The 13,463-nt window shown below is 30.6% G+C and overlaps 2 protein-coding genes across 3 annotated transcripts; one reads left to right on the top strand and one right to left on the bottom strand.

The window, feature by feature from the left end:
• The first annotated feature begins 64 nt into the window (after positions 1-64).
• Cpsf73 (cleavage and polyadenylation specificity factor 73) lies at positions 65-2,448 on the top strand. Its single transcript, XM_034338255.2, has one exon. The coding sequence runs from the start codon at positions 203-205 to the stop codon at positions 2,261-2,263; it is 2,061 nt and encodes a 686-aa protein (XP_034194146.1). The 5' UTR covers positions 65-202; the 3' UTR covers positions 2,264-2,448.
• Positions 2,449-2,751: 303 nt separating this feature from the next.
• DNApol-theta (DNA polymerase theta) lies at positions 2,752-11,707 on the bottom strand. Of its 2 annotated transcripts, XM_034338253.2 has the most exons (21): positions 10,445-11,350; positions 10,140-10,370; positions 9,810-10,063; positions 9,618-9,750; positions 9,341-9,542; positions 9,080-9,275; positions 8,852-9,021; positions 8,509-8,776; positions 8,101-8,431; positions 7,878-8,019; positions 7,565-7,808; positions 7,336-7,477; positions 5,236-7,255; positions 4,963-5,171; positions 4,645-4,846; positions 4,372-4,553; positions 4,177-4,296; positions 3,709-4,044; positions 3,376-3,640; positions 3,074-3,300; positions 2,752-2,995 (listed from the first exon to the last, which is right to left on the bottom strand). In XM_034338253.2, the coding sequence occupies exons 1-21, from the start codon at positions 11,111-11,113 to the stop codon at positions 2,858-2,860; spliced, it is 6,681 nt and encodes a 2,226-aa protein (XP_034194144.2). In that variant the 5' UTR covers positions 11,114-11,350; the 3' UTR covers positions 2,752-2,857. The 2 variants fall into 2 exon arrangements, with proteins under 2 accessions (XP_034194144.2, XP_034194145.2); XM_034338254.2 differs by lacking the exon at positions 2,752-2,995 and having other exon boundaries at positions 3,143-3,300; positions 3,455-3,640; positions 10,445-11,707.
• Positions 11,708-13,463: the final 1,756 nt, after the last annotated feature.

The raw sequence follows: 13,463 nt of genomic DNA, 5'->3' as shown, positions 1-13,463 counted from the left end.
CATATTTATAGTTTATGAGGATTCATTTTTTCTTTGAGTGATGATATGTTCATACAACATTTATAAACGAAGAAAAGCATGTTCATCGTTTTATACATAACTTTGTAAACTCTTACTTACAAATATAATTTATGAGTGAAAAATATGAAATAAGAATTATAATTTCTTATATTATTGTATGAAAATTATTAATTCATAAAAAATGTCTGCAAAACGAAAACCAGAAGCACAAGTGCCAGCTGAAGAAAGTGATTTATTATCAATTAGACCACTTGGTGCTGGTCAAGAAGTAGGGAGATCGTGTATTATGTTAGAATTTAAAGGAAAAAAAATCATGTTGGATTGTGGTATTCATCCTGGTTTATCTGGAATGGATGCACTACCATTTGTAGATTTAGTAGAAGCGGATGAGATAGATTTACTTTTAATTTCTCATTTTCATTTGGACCATTGTGGAGCTTTACCTTGGTTTCTACAAAAAACTAGTTTTAAAGGACGATGTTTTATGACTCATGCCACTAAAGCTATTTATCGTTGGCTGTTGTCTGATTATATCAAAGTCAGCAACATTGCTACAGAACAAATGTTATATACTGAATCAGATCTAGAAACTAGTATGGATAAAATAGAAACAATTAATTTTCATGAAGAAAAAGATGTCTTTGGAATAAAATTCTGGGCCTACAATGCTGGTCATGTATTAGGCGCTGCTATGTTTATGATAGAAATAGCAGGTGTTAAAATTTTATATACTGGAGACTTTAGTCGGCAAGAAGATAGACATTTGATGGCTGCTGAAATTCCAAACATTCATCCAGATGTGTTAATTACTGAATCTACTTATGGTACACATATACATGAAAAAAGAGAAGATCGTGAGGGAAGATTTACAAATTTAGTTCATGAAATTGTTAACAGAGGAGGAAGGTGTTTAATACCTGTATTTGCATTAGGAAGAGCACAAGAGCTTCTCCTTATTCTAGATGAATATTGGAGTCAACACCCTGAACTACATGAAATTCCTATATATTATGCTTCTTCTCTAGCAAAAAAGTGTATGGCAGTCTATCAAACTTATGTAAATGCGATGAATGATAAAATCAGGAGACAAATTGCCATCAACAATCCATTTGTATTTAAACATATTTCTAATCTAAAAGGAATTGATCATTTTGAAGATATTGGTCCGTGTGTAGTAATGGCATCTCCTGGTATGATGCAGAGTGGTTTATCAAGGGAATTGTTTGAATCCTGGTGTATAGATGCAAAGAATGGAGTTATAATAGCTGGTTATTGCGTAGAAGGAACATTGGCGAAAACAATTTTATCAGAACCTGAAGAAATCACAACCATGTCTGGACAGAAATTACCATTAAAAATGTCTGTTGATTATATATCATTCTCAGCCCATACTGATTACCAACAGACTTCTGAATTTATACGTATTTTGAAACCACCACATGTTGTGCTTGTGCATGGAGAACAAAATGAAATGGGAAGATTGAAAGCTGCTTTACAGCGGGAATATGAGGATGATCCTAACACAACAATGGAAATACATAATCCCAGAAATACAGTTGCTGTGGAATTGTACTTTAGAGGAGAAAAAACTGCTAAAGTGATGGGCACATTAGCAATGGAAACACCTAAACCAGGACAAACACTATCAGGAGTGTTAGTTAAGAGAAACTTCAATTATCATATGCTAGCACCTTGTGACTTATCAAAATATACAGATATGAGTATGAGTCAAGTAATTCAAAGGCAGAGTGTATATTTCTCAGCATCACTACCAGTATTAAAACATCTTCTAACACAAATTGCTGGAAATTTAGAAATTGTTGATGATAAGAAATTACGTGTGTTTAAAAATATTGATGTTACAATTGATGGAAAAATTGTTACCATGGAATGGATCGCAACACCTGTAAATGATATGTACGCAGATTCTGTTCTAACTGCAATATTACAAGCTGAAATGATGGAACAACCACCTAAAGTATTACCTGCACCTACAAAAATGGATCGGATGCATTTTAAAGAATGTTTGATAGAAATGCTTCAAGAAATGTTTGGTGAAGATTCTGTTCCTAAAATTTTCAAAGGAGAGAAACTGTATGTAACAGTTGATGGGAAGAAAGCACATATAGATTTATTAAATTTGGAAGTAACCAGTAAAGAAGATGAAATTTTTCAACAAATAGTACAAACTGCAGTAACAAAACTACATCAATCGTTGGCACCACCTTGTGATACTATATAAAAGATATTATTTTCACAGTTGTGTGTAAAATATACTTTTAGATACATTAATAAATATGAAGTGTTAAATAACAAAAACTATTTTATTTAATTTATAATTTAATGGTATTACGCAATACAATTCATGTGCATTTTTATAATAAACATCGTAACATCGATAAGTAAATACATACAAACTGACTCGGTTGTTTTTTCTTTTTTATACAATATCTTTGAATTTTGTATTATATAAACCAGTAGTTTTTAATATATAATTGAATGAATAAGATTTGTTAAAAACATTGCTGATTAAAAATACTTTAATATTTCTTTTTTTTTACAATCAACAAATACAAATAATTTATATAATTTAATTATAAAATTCATCATTTAAAATTGTAAGGTAAGAAATGTAATATAAAAATATAACAAATAATATAAATCTGTACAATTCATATCATTATAAATGTATGCTTCACAATGCATAACATTAAAATTGAATAAATATTTTATATAATAAAAATCTAACCTGATTAATATGATTTTGTTTTTAAACTATATATATATATATACACATATATTACTATTATCAGTAAAAAGAGTTATTAAATTAACATCAAAGATTATATTCGCAAAGATCTCCCCATGCAGATCCAACTTTGAGTTTTACTGGTAGTGGAACTTCAAGTTGGCATGCTTGTTCCATTGATTCTTTTACTATTGTTGCCACTTGTCGCAAGTCTTTGATATTTACCTAACGTAAAATAAAAAATTGTAGTTACATTTTTGTTATTTTTAAAATGAATGAAATTGTGTTTTATAAAATACCTACTTCATACAATAATTCATCATGAAGTTGTAATATTAAGAAACCGCCACTTTGCTGTGCTTCCCTACTATTACTTCTTAGTTTCCGAATAGAATTAACAGTGGGCATAATAACTACTGAAGTTGGAAATTCAGATCGTATTTTCTCTTCAATATTTACCATTGCTTTTTTTGTGATATCAGCTGCAGAACCTTGAACTTTAGTATTTACTGCTTGACGTTCTGCTTGTGCTAGTTACAAGAATTTATTTATAAATATTTCAATTTAGCGCAAAATGTTGTATTATTAACATTGAAAGAATTTACATTTCTCTGCTCCATTTGTACTCGTTAATGCGGGAAGCGTTCTACGTCTTTCAAAAATGGTTGTTACATATCCACTTACGCGTGCTTCTTCTACTACATTATTCAACCATGTAGATATCCCTGGATATGCATTCATAAAAGATTCTAAGAATTCTTTAGCTTTGATTTCATCCACAGATAAATTTTCGGCAAGTGATTTTATTCCCATACCATAAATCATTCCGTAACATAATTGTTTGGTGTGCTGACGCATAGTATCATCGACCTTTTAATAGAAACTTGTTAAAATGATTGTTATTTATATCGAATAAATATCTATAATATTTCGTATACCTGATCTTCAGAAACATGATTCCAATTTGCTGCAATATTTTTAAAAATATCACCTGGTTTACTCATAATATCACATAATGTTTTATCTTTTGAAAAGTGGGCTAATATTCTGAATTCAAGTTGACAATAGTCTGCTGATAATATAACATTGCCTACAGTAGGTACAAATGCCATTCGAACACTTATAGTAAAACTACCATTTTCAGAAATAAAATCCTTTGGTATGTTTTGTAAATTTGGTTCACACATTGATATTCTACCAGTTAGTGTATTCGTAACACAGTTAGAATGGATACGGCAACTCTGCTGAGCTATGTTTAATATCGGATAGATAATCTACAAATGAAATGTGTTGAATTTTTATCTGATTATACTAAGTTAATTAGGTATAGCATGTAATTTAGTGTAGGAGAGCTTTAGCAAATAATTGCAATATTTTGATCATTTTTCCTTTGATATTGAACCTACCTTAGTTTGAGTTGCATTTAATTTACGCCATGACATAATGAGGCTAGCTATAGGATGATTAGATCGTCCTAATACAGCTTTATTTACACCAACCTTTTTCCCATTACATAATCCTAAAATCTACAAAATTAAAAATTTAATTAGTAAATTTTAACAATTACACGAGTAAAATATTTTTCAAGTTTATTTACAAACCTTTTTTATTTCTTTCGATGAAGAAATATTGAATTTTTTTCCGCACAATGCATATGCTCGTTCTTCTAACGATATCATTTCTTTACGTATAACAGAAGATAAATCTTGTAATGAATTTAAAGATACACCTAATCCATTTAATTCCATGCAAGCTAGTGAAATTATTATTCTCATTTCAATATCTGGAAATGTATTAAAATTTTGTTAAGACGGATCGAATATAGAAATAAAGTGAAACAGAAACTAATAAAAAAAATTTTATTATATCATTACCTTTAAACGTACGTGGTAATGTTGAATGTACTTGTTCTAATTTATCTAAAAGTTTATCTGTCATGTGCCATGTAAGTACAACTTCAGCAGATGCTCTAAATTCTCCTGGAATTGAACTTTTAATATTAAGTCCAGGTCCTGTATCATAACATGCAGGTATTCTTTTTGTTATAAAACGACCTTGTGGAAAATATTCTTCTACCTGTTTACAGTTTACATAGTTTTTTAAATACATGCTATAGTTACTATACAATGAACTACAGAACTTGATTGTACTTAAAATACAAATAAAATTTAAGAATGATTTGTTCCTTTTACCATTTCATTAAAAGTTTTTTCATGAACACTGCTATCATGCAACCAATGTGCTACTTTCGGGTCTAAAAATCTGCAGCATGCAAAAATACCACAGCATTCGTACAAAGTCTTAAATATTTCCTTAGTTGCAAAACACTTTACATATAAAAATGTATTAGAAAGTATGCTTCTCAATAATTTTATTTGTTCTTTAACTGGGATTTTTAAATCTGAAAAAATATTGTTTTAAAAAATGTTTCAAATTAAAATTAATGTTAATATAATTTTTAATACCTTGCTCATTGGAGAAAGAAATATAATATGCAATATTGCTTTCCCAAGCAATAGCAACACCGTTTAACTTTTTATTATCATGAACGTATTTTTCTACTTTCTTAGATTTTTTTTTCTTTTCAGGATTAGTGAAACCAATAATTTTGGAACCTATATTATTTTCATCATCAATATGAATTTCACAATTCAAAGCTAAAGAGATATACCGTTTTTGCATTATTTCATGTTTGAATAAATTAAATGTGCCTCTATCGCTTCCAACTTTGACAATGTTTAGTGTATTCCAATTATTCATTTTACTTACAAGGTCGTTAGTTTGTAAGCACGCTTCGGGATTGTTTTGACCTCTTTTTACATTTATTTGAGATTTCTGTAATATTTTCATTGATTTTGCAGGGGTATCTTCATCTGAATTTGAGATCACACTATCTGTACTGCAGTCTTTACTAGTTAATACTTTTTTGGTAAATATTTCACTCAATTTCTGTATAATATTGCGTTTTTCAATTTGGAGCGTTTTTGAAACTGCAGTGGTATGTGTCTTTTTAATACTGATAGGTGTATTATTAGTAGTCTTTTGAGTACAAAGCTTTTGCTTTCTTTCAGAATCTAATTTACTTCTTATTTTGATACTTGTAGCAGGTGAATTTATATTTTGCGAAGCGACAATAATATCATCTGAATCAGACTTGTTTGAATCTAATGATCCTCCACGACTTTTACTAAACACAACTACATTTGCCATAGGCGATTTTGCAACTGCTATATCTTTAAATCTACGCTTTTGTGATATCTTCATTAAATCATCAGAATCCTTCAAATTTTTTAATTTCTTATTATATTTTTTCTTAATTTCTGGTGCAGAATTAATTACTCCAGGCTTTACAATACTTTTCAAATTTGTATTTTTTATACTTCTAGCATTATGTTTAACTGATCGATCTTCCTTATTTTGAACATTAACTTCATTTACCTTTTCAATAATTTTCTTTGATTCGTTCCACGAATCATCCTTCCAGAAAAATGTATTATTCTTTGGACTTGGAAAATTCAATGCACTTCCATCTTTATCTGTTTGGATTTTATTATTACCATTGCTAGTAATATGTAAATCTGTGGATACTTTACTTTCCGTTACTACTTTATGTTCGAATGATTTAGTTTCTTCAAATTCTGAAAAATGCAAAGAATCGACAATATTTTGTTCAAGAACATTACAAATTTGTGTATCGAGATTCAGACTATCGTCAAACAGACTAGGGCTTCTTGAAATTGGTGATGACTTTACATCTTTCTCAAAACTCAACATATGAGTCATTATATTTACACAAACTGGTGTGGTAGTATTTGTTTTATCTGAAGTTCTAATTTTTTTACAAGGTACTTCACTTTTATTTTGAGATTTTTGTATCGCTTCTATTGAATGTTTAACAGTAATGTTTTGAGTATGATTCTTTTTATTATCCTTGAAACTAATCAATGATTCACTACTTCGCTTTTGTAGAATATCATGTGGTATTTTGGGACTACTTTCTTCAAAAAAATCAAAAGAAAGTTTCCCATTTGAGGAATTAAACATTTCTGGAATATCTAATTGCAATAATTGATCAGTAGGTTTTGTACTATGATTCTTATTTTCTTGCAACACATCATTTTCTAAATTACACTTATTGTTAAACTCTTTCGTATTTTCAACTTTATTAGAGATATTTATATCAGCTTCAAATGTTTCAATTTTACCCAACACCTTTAAAATTTCGTTTTCTTCATTAATGGGACCAAAATTCTTTGTAATTATTGAACATGAATTTTGTTCATTTTTCTCTTTAAATAGTTTATCACTTGAATTAATGTTAATTTCAGAATTATTGCATGCAGAAATTTCAGCCTTTGTATGTATATTGGTATTTGTTGTAGTATGAAATGTATTTTGTTGTAAATTTGTTTCTGTATGAGATTCACTCCCAGTAATACATTGTTCAGTTTGCTTCCATGACATATCTTGCAATTTCAGTTCGTTCTGTAAATAAGGAAATTACTAAATTTTAAAGTAATTCCAAAATTATATTAATTTTAACGAGAAGAATGATAATTATATACCGCAACTAATGCTCTAGCTTCATGTACCAACATGATAGCTGCTTCATGAGGTGTTAAGCCATCTCTGCCAGTAACAAATACTGTTCTCATTTTATTTCGTTTCATCGCTTCCGATTCATGTTCACCATCGTGTTCTTTTTCGCTAAAATATAATTTGGAGAATGTACAATTTATTAAATTATTGTTGATTTTGAGTATATTTTACTATTAAAATATTTTTATACTAAACCTTTCAAAGGGAAGAGCTTTATAAAGTGCTCGTTCAATATCAAGTTCATTAGCAACAGCTAAATCTGCTACGCATGTAATTCCTTGTTTATAAAGACTTCTAGCACGCAATCCATTTAACATTGGAAGGCGTAATAAGTCTAATAATTCTCTACAAACACCAAATTGTAAACGGGCCTGGAATTGTGAGACTAATAATTCCATGCAGTCCCAGCCTAATTGTTTACAAAATTGTGTGACCATTCCTGAAAACAAATTCAAAGTATAGTAATGTTATTACATCGAATTTCTCTTGGGAGAAGATAAAATATTACCAGCAAATGCAGATGCAGATTGTTGTAAACTTTGAAGAATTCCACGGCAACAACCGTACTTTTTACAAACTGTGCTAAGAGGAACTTCATGAACCAAGTCGTGTAAAGCTAACGCGGTATAAAATCTTCTATGTATATTAAGCTGAAAATATTTAATTTTTATTAAATTTAAAAGTTTTCAATTAAGCTGAAATTATTTATTAAAGTATATTAAATAGTTTACCGATTTTCCTGGTCGCACTATACCCTGAATAGCTGATGTTAAAAATCGCTCTTCTACACCAACAAGTTGTCCAACTCTACGTTCACTTTCTGATAACATTTTCCATAATTCCATAAAAGTCATCCAATCGATAGTTCCAATTTGATTTCCAGAGCTGATAGGAGTTACTAAATATACTACATGTAATTCAGTGTCTAAAACAAAACATCGTCTAGCTTTCTGAAGTTCTTCTAGTAGAAACAAACCCTCTCTAGGTGGTATAGAAGCTGCTAAACATGCTTTTCCAAAAGCTGTAGCAATCCATCTATGTCCCTCTTCTGTGTTTTGTAGTCTAGACAAAATTAAATTGCATATATACAAATCAATACAAATGTTCCTTATATGTATTACAATAAGAAATATACATACAACAAGAATTCATTGTCTATTAAAAATTGTATTGCTTCATTTGAAGGATCTTTTGAGTCATGTTCATTATCTAAACTTATTAAAGTGCATTTAGTGTACAATTCAAGATCTGATGGAGTATATACAACTTCACTAGCTATAGCTTCTAAAAGAGCTCTAATTAAGGGGCCTGAATCATCAAGACAGGATTTAATAGGTTGCAGACTGGCTGATAATAATACTTCGGCTGCTTTTTGTTCGCTTGGTTCACAAATAAGTATACTTTCTCCTATGGATTTACAAGTGATGTTACATTTAAATACATAAGAATAAACTAGTTTTATAACGTATTGTTTTATCTCACCTGCTGTGTCTTTTCCCATTCTACCTGAACGCCCTATCATTTGTCTGTAGGTAAGACTATCTAATAGTTTCCCATTAAACATTGGAGATCTGATAATTACTCTTCTTGCTGGTAAATTTACTCCACTACTTAAAGTTGATGTAGCAACAAGAACTCTTAACGATCCTGATCTGAATATATTAATATCAAGTTATACATTTTTAAGTTTATACATATTCAAATAAATACCTAAAAGCTCCTTCTATGATATCACGCTCATCCATAGTAAGTCCAGCATGATGGAAAGCTGTTCCGAATGAAACTGTGTTGTTTAGTACATTATCCAAACCTATTGGACTGCGTTTTAATTGCTCCAATGTCTCGGAAATTAATGTAGAATCTAACTGATGTCTTAAAATTTCTGCAAGTTTTGTATCGCCTCGGCCTAAAAGATACAAGGTTACTTACATATTTTCACAATAATAAACCGCATTAATTTATTAAACAAACCTAATTTATAGAACGCAACAGCTATTTGTTCAGCTAGTTTTTCACACCAATTTTTTGTTGGACAAAAAATTAGTACACTATGCCCATCAGATATTGTTTCGATACATAAGTGAATAATATCTCCTGAATCCGTTGTTAGTTCTGGCATTGATATTAGAGTTCTGATTAGATGTAATTTATTGTCATAAATATTTTTACCTATCTAGAATCATAAAAATTTTTGTTATACAAATTTGAAGTATATGAATGTAATATATTTTTTTATATTGTGTAATACTTTGCACTGTTCATTCAAAGGGACAGGTCTAAATTCCGTTTTATACAGTTCAGCATTCAACCAGCTGGCTAAAAGAGATAAGTTTGGAAGTGTAGCAGACATACCAATCAATTGTATATTTATATTTTCATCCCTGTAAAAAGGCCAAATCAGAATTTTTTTTTCTAATAACAATAAGTATGTTTTAATTACCTAACAGTCATATATTTTAGTTTAGTCAACAGTAATTCAAGAAGATATCCACGATGCGGATCACCAACAAGATGCAATTCATCTATTACTACAGCTCCTAAATTAACTATCTCATTTTCTTCCATTAAACGATTTATTAAGGAATTGGCTTTTTCAATTGTTGCTATTGCAACATGAGTAGCAGAAAATCCTCCTGGAGGAGCAATACCACCCATAAATCCTTGTACACGAATTCCACTGTCAGACAGCAAATCCTATAAAATTATAACTATAAAATTAGAACACACATATGTAATTGTTGTTAGACTGATTTATTCAAATAAATCTTACTTGAAAATAATACATTTTTTCTCTAACAACAGAAACAAATGGCAAGATAAAAATTGCTTTCTTGTGTCTTTCTAATATAGTTTTTATCATAAGAATCTCTGCTACTAAGGTTTTTCCAGCTGATGTTGGAGCAGAATATACAAGATTGCATTGCTCTTCAATAACTTTATGATTTGATAAACATTCCACTTGCCAAGGAAACATATTTGTTATTCCTCGTGCTTCATATTTCTGTAACATACATGAATCACTTTTAGTACAAGTAGTTTATATCAAGATAGTTGTGCCAGAATAGTTAATATTACCTGAAGAATATTTGGTGGTAAGCCCCAAGAAGCTAACTTGCATCTATCTTGAGTATTAAAAATAGAAACAGAAGGAACTATGATTGATGACTTATCTCCAATATTTATTGTACCCCTACTGTTAGACAATATTAAATTGTTTGTATTATTTGTTGTTCTGGATGAACCACTAATTTTAATACTGTTGCTATTAGTATGCAAAGTTGATAATTCAGATTTATTACATTGTTTTAATAATGTATTTGTTTCTGAAGAAATATCGCTTTTCAAGTAATTAATGTTTACATCTTCTTTACCAACTTTAGATGAACTACAGTTTCTTGTTACACAAGTAGTACTTCTAATTTTTGATCTGCTAGATGTATTAGCTTTGCTATTAGCCCTGAATTTTAGAGCATTTCTAGTTTTAGATTCTTCACATTTTGAATTATTCTGATTCAAAGTAGATTTAATATTCATTGAATTACATAATGCACTATTTAATTCTGGGTGACTTTTTTTATCAATACTGTTTGAATTATTCATTAGTTTAGAACCAGACATATTGTCTTTAAAATATTTTTCCATATCACTGCCATTATAAATATTATCCATATTTTTCATTTCAGCCTGAATACAGGCAGATAGTGTATTATCCCCGAAGGATGGCATTTTATTAATGGATTGCATTTTGTTATTTTTAATTTAATGATATATTGTACATTATATACATCTAATACTAAGTTAATTATTTCATTCTGTGTAATCACCGTACATGGATTTTTTAATACGATCCATATAATTTTCATTCATAATTAAACAATAATACATGTATACATCTTTCTATAATTCTTGATCATGATTCATTATAAATTATTTTATCATTTTCTTATTTACAAATCAAATAATCGTATATGTACAATTAAAATTCATTATTCAAATATTATATAAATATCACGTAATTATAAATCATGTTTCTGAAAACAGTTTTCAATAATTCATTATAGAAGTAAACATTATTGTAGATCTTTCATTCATCTTTCAATTAAATGAAACACTGGGGAGTAAATAATTCATGTAATACGCAAGTAAGAATAACCAGGACTCTGGATATTCTTTTCACAATGTCTTCCCCATTGCACAAATCATAAATTTTAAATAAAAATTAAAATATTATAAATAAACACAGAATTTAAAACGCATGTGACCAACGTACAACATCAATCATAGCGTCCGTCAGACCCTCCAAGCTCCACTCTTGTGAATTTGATACAAATTTTAACTCGGCGCAGAAAATCCAGGCGGCGCTGATGTCGTTTCTCTACATGCATACCTTGTATCACTGATTTTAACATATACAACTAAAGATATCGTGACGTCATGTTCCCGCGAAATTTGTCGCCGCGTTTTTCAATTGTTTCAAAATTTAAAGAGACTTTTTGTAATTGTTTAAACAATTTTTTGTCGAGGCATAAAAAATACTATACCTTAAGGTGAATAACTGTTGCTTATAAAGTCTTTTGATACCTCTAACGATTTCGGAGAAAAAGAAAAAAACGAAAAACGAATAAGATGAAACTGTTTCATTTTACTCGCTGTTATTCAATGCTTGCATTTACTTCTGTGTTAAAGAAACTGATATAAGAAAGAAGAAGATCTCCCATTAAGTTACTCGTATTTGCATTTTGTAAAGAGGATTGTTCCCAAACTCTGAGCTATTATGAAATTTGAAACACCAGAAGTTTCGTACGTGGCTAAAAAGTAATCGAGGCATTCGAACGAGAGTCGGTTTCGCGCTATCTCGACGTAAGCGAAACGACAAGGATGGCATTTGACGAGCCTTGAGTCGGAGTGAAATGGGGCTAAACAAGGACAGAAGTTACAGTGCGAGAGAAAGGCTCTTATGCAGCTTCCGGTTCGGTATGGAATCACGGTCTGCGTTCGCAGTTTCGTGCACCATCCTATAGGGCGGAGAGAGCCACCTTTGCCGGCCGAGGCTCGACGCAATTAATTATTTCGACAACCGAGTTTTTAATGGTGCTGATTATATATTTTACTTGTTGAGGAATGGACCGCCTCACTTCTTCGATTAAGCATTTATTTGAAAAAATTTCTTTTCTCCTGAAATACGAAGGTATTTCTCATGCGAACGAGGCATAATGGCTGCGCGCTCGCGCGTGACCCGGTGATAGGGGCACCTTCCCCTTTAGTGCTTTTTCACTAGACGAACGGACACTATCACAGCCGACTCTAGTACTAGCCGTGCTGAAGTAAAAATGGCAACACCGCGGGAGTCCGGTCTGAATATATCAACACCTACCCTACTCTATCTGCCTTCCGGACTCCCAGACTCTCAGCCAATCAACGTCGTCAGACTCCCGACTACTTTCTGGACTTCACATAACCTCTTTGGTTTCGTTCCAATAATTTCGCTTGTTTCAAGGTTTTTATTAACTTATATACACGTTTATCAATTCTTAAATGTTTCAATTTGATCCAAAGATGGTTTCATTTTGCTTCATACCTAAATTTTCTTGAAACCACTGTAAATATTTCAAATATCATGCTTCACAACACCAAACTACTTTGAGAGTACACAAAATATATATCACATTTATAACAATTTTATACTACCACATCACTTCTATTTGCCATAGTTACAACGTTTATATATTGTTTATACATAATTAACACAAAATAGTGTATATTACTACAGCTTTTAATTAAAAGACGTTAATTACAATTCCGAGCACAGGACTCTGTTTTTGAAAATAGGACTCCCGATTGTCACGTGAGCGGTGTTGCCACGTTGTTCAGCATGGCTAGTACTAGAGTCGGCTGTGCTATGGGCCGTATTCAGAGTCGCAACTTAAGCAAGGACTTAAGACGTTCTTGACTAAGATCGTCTTATTCGAATAAGCAATGCTTAAGTCGCTATGTATTCAGAGTCGGAGAATAAGACCGACTTAGTTAAGGAAGCGATGCTTAAGCTTTGCTTAGTGAAGTCCATGCTTAAGCAATGCTTATTTGACATTCGGCT

Source organism: Osmia lignaria, chromosome 14, assembly GCF_051020975.1.
Source record: "Osmia lignaria lignaria isolate PbOS001 chromosome 14, iyOsmLign1, whole genome shotgun sequence".
In the NCBI taxonomy this organism is placed as follows: Eukaryota; Metazoa; Arthropoda; class Insecta; order Hymenoptera; family Megachilidae; genus Osmia; species Osmia lignaria.
This window is presented reverse-complemented; position numbering and strand designations above follow the sequence as displayed.

Bases quoted from the DNA above. Each gene is read 5' to 3' on its own strand.
- DNApol-theta (XM_034338253.2), bottom strand. From the start codon at position 11,113: ATGCAATCCATTAATAAAATGCCATCCTTCGGGGATAATACACTATCT. The intron at 8,020-8,100 runs GTAAACTATTTA...AAATATTTTCAG, and splicing joins TAGTGCGACCAGGAAAATCG to CTTAATATACATAGAAGATT. The intron at 7,256-7,335 runs GTATATAATTAT...CCTTATTTACAG, and splicing joins AAGCTAGAGCATTAGTTGCG to AACGAACTGAAATTGCAAGA.
- Cpsf73 (XM_034338255.2), top strand. From the start codon at position 203: ATGTCTGCAAAACGAAAACCAGAAGCACAAGTGCCAGCTGAAGAAAGT.